Raw genomic sequence first — 13,577 nt, forward strand, 5'->3', positions numbered from 1 at the left:
CTACAGCACTAGTCACTCTACAGCACTAGTCACTCTACAGCACTAGTCACTCTACAGCACTAGTTTCTCCACAGCACTAGTCTCTCCACAGCACTAGTCACTCTACAGCACTAGTCACTCTACAGCACTAGTCTCTCCACAGCACTAGTCTCTCCACAGCACTAGTTTCTCCAGAGCACTAGTTTCTCCAGAGCACTAGTCACTCTACAGCACTAGTTTCTCCACAGCACTAGTGTCTCCACAGCACTAGTCTCTCCACAGCACTAGTCTCTCCACAGCACTAGTCACTCTACAGCACTGGTATCGCCACAGCACTAGTCTCTCCACAGCACTAGTTTCTCCAGAGCACTAGTTTCTCCAGAGCACTAGTTTCTCCACAGCACTAGTTTCTCCAGAGCACTAGTTTCTCCAGAGCACTAGTCTCTCCACAGCACTAGTCTCTCTACTGCACAGCACTAGTCTCTCCACAACACTAGTCTCTCCACAGCACTAGTCACTCTACAGCACTAGTTTCTCCACAGCACTAGTTTCTCCACAGCACTAGTTTCTCCACAGCACTAGTTTCTCCACAGCACTAGTCTCTCTACAGCACTAGACTCGCTACTGCACAGCACTAGTCTCTCCACAGCACAGCACTAGTCTCTCCACAGCACAGCACTTGTCTCTCCACAGCACTACAGTCTCTCTCACAGCACTAGTTTCTCCAGAGCACTAGTTTCTCCACAGCACTAGTTTCTCCACAGCACTAGTTTCTCCACAGCACTAGTTTCTCCACAGCACTAGTCTCTCCACAGCACTAGTCTCTCCACAGCACTAGTCACTCTACAGCACTAGTCACTCTACAGCACTATTCACTCTACAGCACTAGTTTCTCCACAGCACTAGTTTCTCCACAGCACTAGTTTCTCCACAGCACTAGTCTCTCCACAGCACTAGTCTCTCCAGAGCACTAGTCTCTCCAGAGCACTAGTCACTCTACAGCACTAGTTTCTCCACAGCACTAGTGTCTCCACAGCACTAGTCTTTCCACAGCACTAGTCTCTCCACAGCACTAGTCACTCTACTAACTAGTTACTCTACAGCACTAGTCTCTCCACAGCACTAGTCTCTCCACAGCACTAGTCTCTCCACAGCACTAGTCTCTCCACAGCACTAGTCACTCTACAGCACTAGTTTCTCCACAGCACTAGTCTCTCCACAGCACTAGTTCCTCCAGAGCACTAGTCACTCTACAGCACTAGTCACTCTACAGCACTAGTCTCTCCACAGCACTAGTCTCTCCAGAGCACTAGTTTCTCCAGAGCACTAGTTTCTCCACAGCACTAGTTTCTCCACAGCACTAGTTTCTCCACAGCACTAGTCTCTCCACAGCACTAGTCTCTCCACAGCACTAGTCACTCTACAGCACTAGTCACTCTACAGCACTAGTCTCTCCACAGCACTAGTCACTCTACAGCACTAGTCTCTCCACAGCACTAGTTTCTCCAGAGCACTAGTTTCTCCACAGCACTAGTCTCTCCACAGCACTAGTCTCTCCACAGCACTAGTCTCTCCACAGCACTAGTCACTCTACAGCACTAGTCACTCTACAGCACTGGTATCGCCACAGCACTAGTCTCTCCACAGCACTAGTTTCTCCACAGCACTAGTCTCTCCACAGCACTAGTCTCTCCACAGCACTAGTCACTCTACAGCACTAGTCACTCTACAGCACTAGTCACTCCACAGCACTAGTCTCTCCACAGCACTAGTTTCTCCACAGCACTAGTTTCTCCACAGCACTAGTTTCTCCACAGCACTAGTCTCTCCACAGCACTAGTTTCTCCACAGCACTAGTCTCTCCACAGCACTAGTCACTCTACAGCACTAGTCACTCTACAGCACTAGTCACTCTACAGCACTAGTCTCTCCACAGCACTAGTCTCTCCACAGCACTAGTTTCTCCACAGCACTAGTTTCTCCACAGCACTAGTCTCTCCACAGCACAGCTCTTGTCTCTCCACAGCACAAGTCTCTCCACAGTACAAGTCTCTCTTCAGCACTAGTTTCTCCAGAGCACTAGTTTCTCCACAGCACTAGTTTCTCCACAGCACTAGTTTCTCCACAGCACTAGTTTCTCCACAGCACTAGTCTCTCCACAGCACTAGTCTCTCCACAGCACTAGTCACTCTACAGCACTAGTCACTCTACAGCACTATTCACTCTACAGCACTAGTTTCTCCACAGCACTAGTTTCTCCACAGCACTAGTTTCTCCACAGCACTAGTCTCTCCACAGCACTAGTCTCTCCAGAGCACTAGTCTCTCCAGAGCACTAGTCACTCTACAGCACTAGTTTCTCCACAGCACTAGTGTCTCCACAGCACTAGTCTCTCCACAGCACTAGTCTCTCCACAGCACTAGTCACTCTACAGCACTAGTCACTCTACAGCACTAGTCTCTCCACAGCACTAGTCTCTCCACAGCACTAGTCTCTCCACAGCACTAGTCTCTCCACAGCACTAGTCACTCCACAGCACTAGTTTCTCCACAGCACTAGTCTCTCCACAGCACTAGTCTCTCCACAGCACTAGTTCCTCCAGAGCACTAGTCACTCTACAGCACTAGTCACTCTACAGCACTAGTCTCTCCACAGCACTAGTCTCTCCAGAGCACTAGTTTCTCCAGAGCACTAGTTTCTCCACAGCACTAGTTTCTCCACAGCACTAGTTTCTCCACAGCACTAGTCTCTCCACAGCACTAGTCTCTCCACAGCACTAGTCACTCTACAGCACTAGTCACTCTACAGCACTAGTCTCTCCACAGCACTAGTCACTCTACAGCACTAGTCTCTCCACAGCACTAGTTTCTCCAGAGCACTAGTTTCTCCACAGCACTAGTCTCTCCACAGCACTAGTCTCTCCACAGCACTAGTCTCTCCACAGCACTAGTCACTCTACAGCACTAGTCACTCTACAGCACTGGTCTCTCCACAGCACTAGTCTCTCCACAGCACTAGTTTCTCCACAGCACTAGTCTCTCCACAGCACTAGTCTCTCCACAGCACTAGTCACTCTACAGCACTAGTCACTCTACAGCACTAGTCACTCTACAGCACTAGTCTCTCCACAGCACTAGTTTCTCCACAGCACTAGTTTCTCCACAGCACTAGTTTCTCCACAGCACTAGTCTCTCCACAGCACTAGTTTCTCCACAGCACTAGTCTCTCCACAGCACTAGTCACTCTACAGCACTAGTCACTCTACAGCACTAGTCACTCTACAGCACTAGTCTCTCCACAGCACTAGTTTCTCCACAGCACTAGTTTCTCCACAGCACTAGTCTCTCCACAGCTCTTGTCTCTCCACAGCACAAGTCTCTCCACAGCACAAGTCTCTCCACAGCACAAGTCTCTCCACAGCACTAGTCTCTCCACAGCACTAGTTTCTCCACAGCACTAGTCACTCTACAGCACTAGTCACTCTACAGCACTAGTCACTCTACAGCACTAGTCACTCTACAGCACTAGTCACTCTACAGCACTAGTCTCTCCACAGCACTAGTTCCTCCAGAGCACTAGTTTCTCTCTGCAGCACTAGTTTCTCCACAGCACTAGTCTCTCTACAGCACTAGACTCTCTACTGCACAGCACTAGTCTCTCCACAGCACAGCACTTGTCTCTCCACAGCACTAGTTTCTCCACAGCACTAGTTTCTCCACAGCACTAGTTTCTCCACAGCACTAGTCTCTCCACAGCACAGCACTAGTCTCTCCACAGCACAAGTCTCTCCACAGCACTAGTTTCTCCACAGCACTAGTCTCTCCACAGCACTAGTCTCTCTACAGCACTAGTCTCTCTACAACACTAGTCACTCTACAGCACCAGTCTCTCCAGAGCACTAGTCACTCTACAGCACTAGTCACTCTACAGCACTAGTCTCTCTACAGCACTAGTCTCTCCGGAGCACTAGTCACTCTACAGCACCAGTCTCTCCAGAGCACTAGTCACTCTACAGCACCAGTCTCTCCAGAGCACTAGTCACTCTACAGCACCAGTCTCTCCAGAGCACTAGTCACTCTACAGCACCAGTCTCTCCAGAGCACTAGTCACTCTACAGCACTAGTCTCTCTACAGCACTAGTCTCTCCGGAGCACTAGTCACTCTACAGCACTAGTCTCTCCGGAGCACTATTCTCTCCATAGCACTAGTCTCTCCATAGCACTAGTCTCTCCACAGCACTAGTCACTCTACAGCACTAGTCACTCTACAGCACTAGTCACTCTACAGCACTAGTCACTCTACAGCACTAGTCTCTCCCCTTACTAGTCTCTCCACAGCACTAGTCTCTCCACAGCACTAGTCTCTCCACAGCACTAGTCTCTCCACAGCACTAGTCTCTCTACAGCACTAGTCTCTCTACAGCACTAGTCACTCTACAGCACTAGTCACTCTACAGCACTAGTCTCTCTACAGCACTAGTCTCTCTACAGCACTAGTCTCTCCGGAGCACTAGTCTCTCCACAGCACTAGTCACTCTACAGCACTAGTCACTCTACAGCACTAGTCACTCTACAGCACTAGTCTCTCCAGAGCACTAGTCACTCTACAGCACTAGTCTCTCTACAGCACTAGTCTCTCCAGAGCACTAGTCACTCTACAGCACTAGTCTCTCTGCAACACTAATCACTCTATTCAATTTGATTTGGAACGGCAAGCCAGATAAAATTAAAAGGGCTTATTTATATAACAAATATGATTTCGGAGGGCAGAAATGATTAAATATTAAAGCATTAGACCTCTCACTAAAGGCATCAGTCATACAAAAGTTATACTTAAATCCAAACTGGTTCTCTAGTCAATTGGTACGAATGTCTCATCCTATATTCAGGAAGGGCCTTTTCCCCTTTATTCAGATTACACCTGCTCACTTTCGGTTGTTTGAAAAGGAAATTGTCTCCAAAATATCTTTATTTTTTAAACAAGCCTTAGAAAATTGGTTGCAATTTCAGTTTAATCCACCTAAAAAGACAGAACAAATAATACAACAAATATTGTGGTTAAATTCAATTAAACTTATTGATTTAAGAAACTGTAGTTTTCTATGAAATGTTTAAAAAATGTATAATTTTTGTGAATGTCATCATAAATAGGACTGGTGGAGTTGTGTCACACATGCAGCTAATACAGACTTTATGGAAAAGTCTGCTCTACCCAAAATTACAACCAATTAATTGCAGCATTACCACAAAAATGGAAAAGTAAGGAACTTAAGGAACTTGTATGTCGGCCCTGTATTAAAGAACATAAATGGTTAAAGAAAAGTGATAAATAAAAACATATACCAATTTCATTTAAGGACCAAAAAACTGACAGCTGTGCCATATAAATTGCAAAATAGTTGGGAAGAGATTTTCGATGTACCCATTCTATGGCACATGGTTTATGAATTGATACGCAAAACAAAGCCGGATACAAAACTTCACATTTTTCCATTTAAATTACTATACAAAATTCTTGCAACTAATAGAATGTTATACACTGCTCAAAAAAATAAAGGGCACACTAAAATAACACATCCTAGATCTGAATTAATGAAATATTCTTATTAAATACTTTTTTCTTTACATATTTGAATGTGCTGACAACAAAATCACACAAAAATTATCAATGGAAATTAAATTTATCAACCCATGGAGGTCTGGATTTGGAGTCACACTCAAAATGAAAGTGGAAAACCACACTACAGGCTGATCCAACTTTGATGTAATGTCCTTAAAACAAGTCAAATTGAGGCTCAGTAGTGTGTGTGGCCTCCACGTCCCTGTATGACCTCCCTACAACGCCTGGGCATGCTCCTGATGAGGTGGTGAATGGGCTCCTGAGGGATCTCCTCCCAGACCTTGACTAAAGCATCCGCCAACTCCTGGACAGTCTGTGGTGCAACGTGGCGTTGGTGGATGGAGCGAGACATGATGTCCCAGATGTGCTCAATTGGATTCAGGTCTGGGGAACGGGCGGGCCAGTCCATAGCATCAATGCCTTCCTCTCGCAGCAACTGCTGACACACTCCAGCCACATGAGGTCTAGCATTGTCTTGCATTAGGAGGAACCCATGGCAAACCACACCAGCATATGGTCTCACAAGGGGTCTGAGGATCTCATCTCTGTACCTAATGGCAGTCAGGCTACCTCTGGCGAGCACATGGAGGGCTGTGCGGCCCCCCAAAGAAATGCCATCCCATACCATGACTGACCCACCGCCAAACCGGTCATGCTGGAGGATGTTGCAGGCAGCAGAACATTCTCCACGGCGTCTCCAGACTGTCACATGTTCTCAGTGTGAACCTGCTTTCATCTGTGAAGAGTACAGGGCGCCAGTGGCAAATTTGCCAATCTTGGTGTTCTCTGGCAAATGCCAAACGTCCTGCACGGTATTGGGCTGTAAGCCCAACCAACACCTGTGGACGTCGGGCCCTCATACCACCCTCATGGAGTCTGTTTCTAACCATTTGAGCAGACACATGCACATTTGTGGCCTGCTGGAGGTCATTTTGCAGGGCTCTGGCAGTGCTCCTCCTGCTCCTCCTTGCACAAAGGCGGTGGTAGCGATCCTGCTGCTGGGTTGTTGCCCTTCTACAGCCTCCTCCACGTCTCCTGATGTACTGGCCTGTCTCCTGGTAGCGCCTCCATGCTCTGGACACTACGCTTACAGACACAGACAGAAAACCTTCTTGCCACAGCTCGCATTGATGTTCCATCCTGGATGAGCTGCACTACCTGAGCCACTTGTGTGGGTTGTAGACTCCGTCTCATGCTACCACTAGAGTGAAAGCACCGCCAGCATTCAAAAGTGACCAAAACATCAGCCAGTAAGCATAGGAACTGAGAAGTGGTCTGTGGTCACCACCTGCAGAACCACTCTTTATTGGGGGTGTCTTGCTAATTGCCTATCATTTCCACCTGTTGTCTATTCCATTTGCACAACAGCATGTGAAATTTATTGTCAATCAGTGTTGCTTCCTAAGTGGACAGTTTGATTTCACAGAAGTGTGATTGACTTGGAGTTACATTGTGTTGTTTAAATGTTCCCTTTATTTTTTTGAGCAGTGTATATATGGGGGATACTGTAACGGCAGATTTCCTCCTCGTCTGAAGGGGAGTAAGGATCGGACCAAGATGCGGCGTGGTAAGTGTTCATGACGAATTTAATTTAAAAAACACTGAACACTATGAGACACAAAACAATAAACGTGAACATTAACCAAACCGAAAGAGTACCGTGTGGCAACAAACACACACACACGGAAACAAACACCCACAAACCAACAGTGAAACCCAGGCTACCTAAGTATGATTCTCAATCAGAGACAACTAACGACACCTGCCTCTGATTGAGAACCATACTAGTCCGAAACAGAAAACAAACATAGAAACACAAAACAGACTGCCCACCCCAACTCACGCCCTGACCATACTAAATAAAGACAAAACAAAGGAAATGAAGGTCAGAACGTGACAGATACATTCTTCCCAGCTCTGCAGATTCTGCTGTGAGGAGGCAGAGTCATTAGATCATTTATTTTGTTATTGTTCATATGTAGCTCGTTTTTGGTCACAGGTCCAGGAATGGCTGAAGAATTGCAACATTTGCCTAGAACTAACGCTACAGACTGGGTGATAAGAAAAGCAATAGTCAATCAATCAATAATATAATAATTATTTTAGCAAAAATGTTTATTTTTAATTTACAATCTGTAGAAGCTATCAGAATAGAAAGATTCAAGTCGTTTGTGAAGCATCACAGCACAGTTGAAACATATATATGGCAAATAGAAATCCAAAATGGATGATGTTGAGAGATAGATGGGAGAGGTTGAATGTATTTATGTTCAGAACTTTTGTGAAATAGCACAGTTACAAATAGAAATCAAACTGGATGGACATCAGAAATACAGGAAGGACTAAAAACAAACAAAGAATAACTATTGTAAATAGACTTTGTCTGTAAAATGTGTATAAGATGTAGAAATTGAAGGTAAAAGCCAAAGTGTTTATTGGTTTACTCCAATTGGGGGATCGGCGGTAGGGTTTGCAGGGAATAATAATAAAGGTATATTCTTTAAAAAAGCATGTATGTCTATATAGGTATGTGTATGTATATATGTGTATATATATGTGCATGTGTGTATGGACATATATATTTACCCAAAAAATATATGGGGGTTTGGAAATGATGCAGACAATTACATTGATTGAACCAATATTCTTTCCGCAATATTTAGCTGATCCACCCCTTTAAAATATATATATATTTTTTTTAAATCATGACTGGTTGCATTACTGCCTGGCAACTGCTCGGCCTCAGACAGCAAGGCCCTACAGAGGGTAGTGGGACGGCCCAGTACATCACTGGGGCCAAGCTTCCTGCCATCCAGGACCACTATACCAGGCGGTGTCAGAGGAAGGCCTTAAAAATTGCCAAAGACTCCAGCTACCCTAGTCATAGACTGTTCTCTCTGCTACTGCACGGCAAGCAGTACCGGAGCGCCAAGTCTAGGTCCATGAGGCTTCTAAACAGCTTCTACCCCCAAGCCATAAGACTCCTGAACATCTAGTCAAATGGCTACCAGACCATTTGCTTTGCCCCACCCCTCTCTGTTGTCATCAATGCATAGTCACTTTAATTAACTCTACCGACGTGGACATACTACCTCAACTAACCGGTGTCCCTGCACATTGACTCTGTACCGGCACCCCCCTGTATATATTGTTATTTTTTACTACTGTTCTTTAATTACTTGTTACTTTTATCTCTTATTCTTATCCGTATTTTTTGAAACTGCACTGTCGGTGAGGGGCTCGTAAGTAAGCATTTCACTGTATTGTTGTATTCGGCGCATGTGACTTATTCAATTTGATTTGATCACGGTTTCTGGGTATACAGTAAGTGTATAATGCTGCCATGAAATCGCCATTGAGGAAGACTTAAGAAGGTGTGTTTTGTTTAGTAGACATACCAGGGTTTGAAATTCAATTTCAAGGTAGAACGTGTTATTGCAGTCCTGGGGTGACTGTCAACAGTAGAGTTAATTTAGTGGCTTGTACAGGCCTGCTTGTTGTTGTTGGGAGTTGTTGGGTAGTAGAATGGAGCTAGGGCAGGTGAAGAGGTGGAACCACTGAAGCTAAAGTGGGCAGCATGCAGCCATAGTAAACCACTCCTAACAATATTTTATAGAAAGAGGAGTACTACCTACATTAACACTGTCGGGGCTGGTCACCATAAAGCTAAAGTGCAACAGAAACATTCAAGGCCATTTAGAGTAGGCGGTAACCCTGTTGCTTACTATACTGTACAGTCGTCATGCATTCTTAGAAAGGGAGATAATATTTCAGTCATTTTGGTTTTGGCTCTTTCTGCCTACAGTATTCCTTTAAGAGGCATCAAACAGCCACTGGCTGATGGGAAAATAGAGGGGATAAGGGAAATTCCATTGTAGCTTTGCCTGAGAAAGATGCCTCTATAGTTCCCATAGCAAATGGTTTGAGCTCTCTGTCCATGTGTGTACAGTACACTACAGCTCTAGGTGCCCTGTCAAAGAGAGCTGTATTCATTAATCCGTAGCAAAACACTCTGCAATGGAAAACCACAACGAGCGTTTCTTATTGGAATAGTTTAGGCCCTGTTTCAGTCCCGTTTTGTCCGTTTGATGCCTAGTGAACACGGTCCTGTTCTCTGTAGCCTGTGTAACATCACTTAACAGTAAGGGAAGTGGTCATTTGTCTGTGTGACAGAGAACAGGGCTGGGTCACCTCTGCCTTGGCTTGTGTTTACAGTCAGTGTAATGACTATAATCACTGCTAGAAATCTCCATATGGACTCTGGCAGGATTCAGGAAGTGCTATAACCAATCACTTTCATCTTCTGGACATCTAACAGCACAGCAGGAACCTGTTATAGATTGAAGCTTTGGTGCATTGTTTAACTTAACCATGTTCAACATCAATGGGGTACCTAGAAGGGAAAAGTAAGTATTAAGTTAAGACTTGATGAAATATGACACTGACATGCACTCACCTCACGCCTCTCCTCTCAACACCTGGTTCTCAGGGGAAATGGAAAGAGAGCCTGTGACTCAACTTCCTATTTTACATGTTAACAAGGTGACACTCCATCTTAACTCCTCCTCCACATTACCTGGACTGGTTGAATAGCGCAGAAGAGAACCTCCCCCGACAGTTTATTTTCTCTACAGGACCAGAAAGAAAGAAACGCCACTCTTTTAAGCCTGTTCAGTAGGTTACTACCTGATAGAAGGGCAGGACACACTACATTGTGTTTTCAGAGAGTTCAAGCAGTAATGGACAGTGAGTGGGTATGGACATGCATTACCTCCTAGAAAGTCAGCGAAACTTCTTTCTGAGTGGACTGCCCTTTCAAATTACTTCAGAGAAACAGGTCTTTGTATGTGTGCTGCCAGTACAGTCTGAGGCAGTGGCCCCCAGGACCAGGCAGGATTGTCTGAAGCCGTACAGGGAGACAAAACCCCACAAAACCCCCGCAAGCTCAACGTTGCTGACAAGTCACAGTATGTATTTTCTCCTGCAGTGACAGACCTTTAAACGATCACATGGGGCATTCATACAGCTCCAAGTCTTAAGTCAAGACCATGTTGTTAAGTCATCTCTGGAGATCACCCAACCTCAACCCAATTGAGATGGTTTGGGATGAGTTGGCCCAGAATGTAGTAAAAGCAGCCAACAAGTGCTCAGCATATGTGGGAACTCCTTTAAAACTGTTGGAAAAGCATTCCAGGTGACTAACTCATGAAGCTGGTTGAGAGAATGCCAAGAGTGCAAAGCTGTCATCAGATATATTTTGATTTGTTGAACACTTCTTTGGTTACTACATGATTCCATATGTGTTATTTCATAGTTTTGATGTCTTCACTATTTTTCTACAATGTAGAAAATAGTAAAACTAAAGAGAAACCCTTGAATAAGTAGGCGTCCAAACTTTTGACTGGTACTGTATGTCTACTACTATAGCACCAGCTACTTCATATTAGAAACTATGTTTGAAATGGAGCAGCCTTCCAGCCGGCAGTTGTCTGGGCTTTGGCTGCAGCCTGTAATACTGTATCTGACATGGAATGAAACTCAGACAACAGTGCAGTGCAGTAGAAAAAGCATGCTCCCATACCAGGAGTCAAACCTGGGCCGCCTAGGTGTAAACAAAGAATCCTAACCGCTAGACCAGGGATCCCAACTGGTGGCCTGCGGGGCGAATTTGGCATGCGGGTGATTTTATATATTCTAAGAGAACAAAAAAATTGTAAAAATTATTTTATTTTTATTGTTGGACATAAAAAAAGACTGTAAAAACACCAGCAAACCCGCTCAAAGTATTTTAAATTGATTACATTTGTTCCGAAGTATTCCCACGCATAATAGATGTATGTGATCGTATACAAGTGTAGTCTACAAATGATTTGTAAATATGTTTTGGCACCGTGACCATCCGCTAAAGAAAAAATCGTCCCATTGTTGAATCTAGTTGATGATCCCTGTGCTAGACCACATGGAAAGATATTACAAAACACAAGACTTGTCTTATTTTTCTCTTTTATGCGGTCTGTGCAGGTGAATCGTTGATTGGTTAAGTTGTTTAGCCTGTTCAGTAAGTCTTCCTTCCCCTCCGCCCATTCTTGACTCCTCTTTTGTCTGTGTGTTTTTGCAGGTCAACCTTCGCTCCCCGGTGAACAATGAGAGCTATCAGGAGCGTCTGGTTCGCCTAGAAGGGGACAAAGAGTCTCTGGTTCTCCAGGTAAGGTGCTCCTGCCCTACCGTGTCTCTTGCGGAATCAGAGTTTTTGCATTTAGAGAGAGCGGGGGGCTAGAGAGAATACCTGACCCCTTTTTTATTGTTAACTTCACCTTTGTTTATTATCTATTTGACTTGCTCTGGCATTGTAAGCAGATGTGTCCCATGCCAATAAAGCCAATTGAATTGAATGAGAGAGGGAGAGAGAGAAGCCTTGCTGTTAAATGAAGAGAGAAGTATATCACAGAAATGTGAGGCTGTCCAGGGCAGGCAGTGGGGCTAGAGGCTGTTGTGTGTAGCACAGGAGCTCAGTCACACAGTACACCCCTAGTTTCCTGTTTTTCCCAAACAAACGTGTCTGGACAATGCCTCTGTCTTTGGTTGTACTGTGATTTGTCATGATGCTCCATGCTTTTTTACATTTGTGTAATTGGTAGCTTCTACATCTGTAATCGAGGCTATACATATTTTCTCTCTTCCTACAGTAGTACCTCCTCGGGCTCTGTCATGTCGTGTCTGCCTCAACATGTGCTGCTCATAACTATCTTTATCATAACTATCTTTATCTTTAACTATCTTTATCTGTTGCACATGCCAGCACATTCCTCAAGCCCCTCTGACAAATGCTGCTGATTGGCCAACGGGCCTGTGCCGGTTGACTGATAAAATGATTGTCTGCTACCTCCCCCAAGGTGCTTTAGCTTTACTGCTTTACTGCTTCGCTTTCCTTTTTACCTGCTTCCCTGTAGGCTGGCCAGAGTGGGCTGGCCAGAGTGGGCTGGCCAGAGTGGGCTGGCCAGAGTTGTGGGCTGACCAGAGTTGTGGGCTGACCAGAGTTGTGGGCTGACCAGAGTTGTGGGCTGACCAGAGATGTGGGCTGACCAGGGTTGTGGGCTGACCAGGGTTGTGGGCTGACCAGGGTTGTGGGCTGACCAGGGTTGTGGGCTGACCAGGGTTGTGGGCTGACCAGGGTTGTGGGCTGGCCAGAGTTGTGGGCTGACCCACCAAGACAAAGAAAGAGGTAAAGTTTACTCAGCTCAGTTTTTGTAATTCAGTGAACCATGTCAAGTCAAGGGCAGGTTAGGTTATCTTTCATGATATTTCACATTAGCTGTCACACTACCTGTGTGTTGTCAGAGGAATTAGTACTATTAGCATACAGGTAGTTCCGGAGCAGGCGAGAGGAGCTATTTGTCAATGTGAGTGACTGAGTAAGGTGTCCTGTCTGTGGGTTGTAGGTGAGCGTGCTCACAGACCAGGTGGAGGCCCAAGGAGAGAAGATCGTAGACCTGGAGAGCTCTCTGGAGGAGCACCACCACAAACTCAACTCCACTGAGGAAATGCTACAGCAGGTCAGAGAGAGACACTACCACTACTTTATCTGTGCTCAGCGTATTAGCATGGAGAGCTAAATATTGATATTGTCAACCTCTACTTGTTTCCTGGATAAAGATAGTCTTGTTTTAGTCTTAGATTAATTAAGTTGACTGTATTTTGTAAATGTGTGATTTATAGCACATTTAAAGATTACAATGTGCTATAGCTTAGTGACAAATGGAACCAACAACCTGTCTCCTTTCGTGGGCAGTAGGTGGGTGGTAAATTAGTAACAAGAGGTGTGGTTTCATGCATGACATTCCTACTAACATAAGATACTGACGCTTCCTGTGAGTGACTCACCTCGATTGCACAAAGTTTGTCACTCAGCAGATGGAGGGATAGCTTTCAAAGTTCACTATCTTTCGATCTTACAAGCTGACTGACTCCATGTCATTTTA

At 45.2% G+C, this 13,577-nt stretch overlaps 1 protein-coding gene across 13 annotated transcripts in view; it reads left to right on the forward strand.

Annotated features, from left to right (window-relative positions):
- ppfibp2b (PPFIA binding protein 2b) overlaps positions 1-13,577 on the forward strand; it is a 108,477-nt gene that overhangs the window by 48,058 nt on the left and 46,842 nt on the right. For 10 of the 13 annotated variants that reach the window (XR_006838533.1, XM_046347072.1, XM_046346965.1 and 7 more), the window contains exons 4-5: positions 11,717-11,803; positions 13,038-13,151. Coding sequence is in view for 12 of the 13 variants with exons in the window: in XM_046347072.1 (XP_046203028.1) it covers positions 11,717-11,803; positions 13,038-13,151 (201 nt within the window). In the remaining variant the exon portion in view is untranslated. Of the gene's footprint in view, positions 1-10,260; positions 10,566-10,742; positions 10,793-11,716; positions 11,804-12,662; positions 12,821-13,037; positions 13,152-13,577 lie in introns of those variants that run through there. The other 3 variants (XM_046347045.1, XM_046347063.1, XM_046347054.1) reach the window with 3 other exon arrangements.

This window comes from Oncorhynchus gorbuscha, linkage group LG01, assembly GCF_021184085.1.
Source record: "Oncorhynchus gorbuscha isolate QuinsamMale2020 ecotype Even-year linkage group LG01, OgorEven_v1.0, whole genome shotgun sequence".
In the NCBI taxonomy this organism is placed as follows: domain Eukaryota; kingdom Metazoa; phylum Chordata; class Actinopteri; order Salmoniformes; family Salmonidae; genus Oncorhynchus; species Oncorhynchus gorbuscha.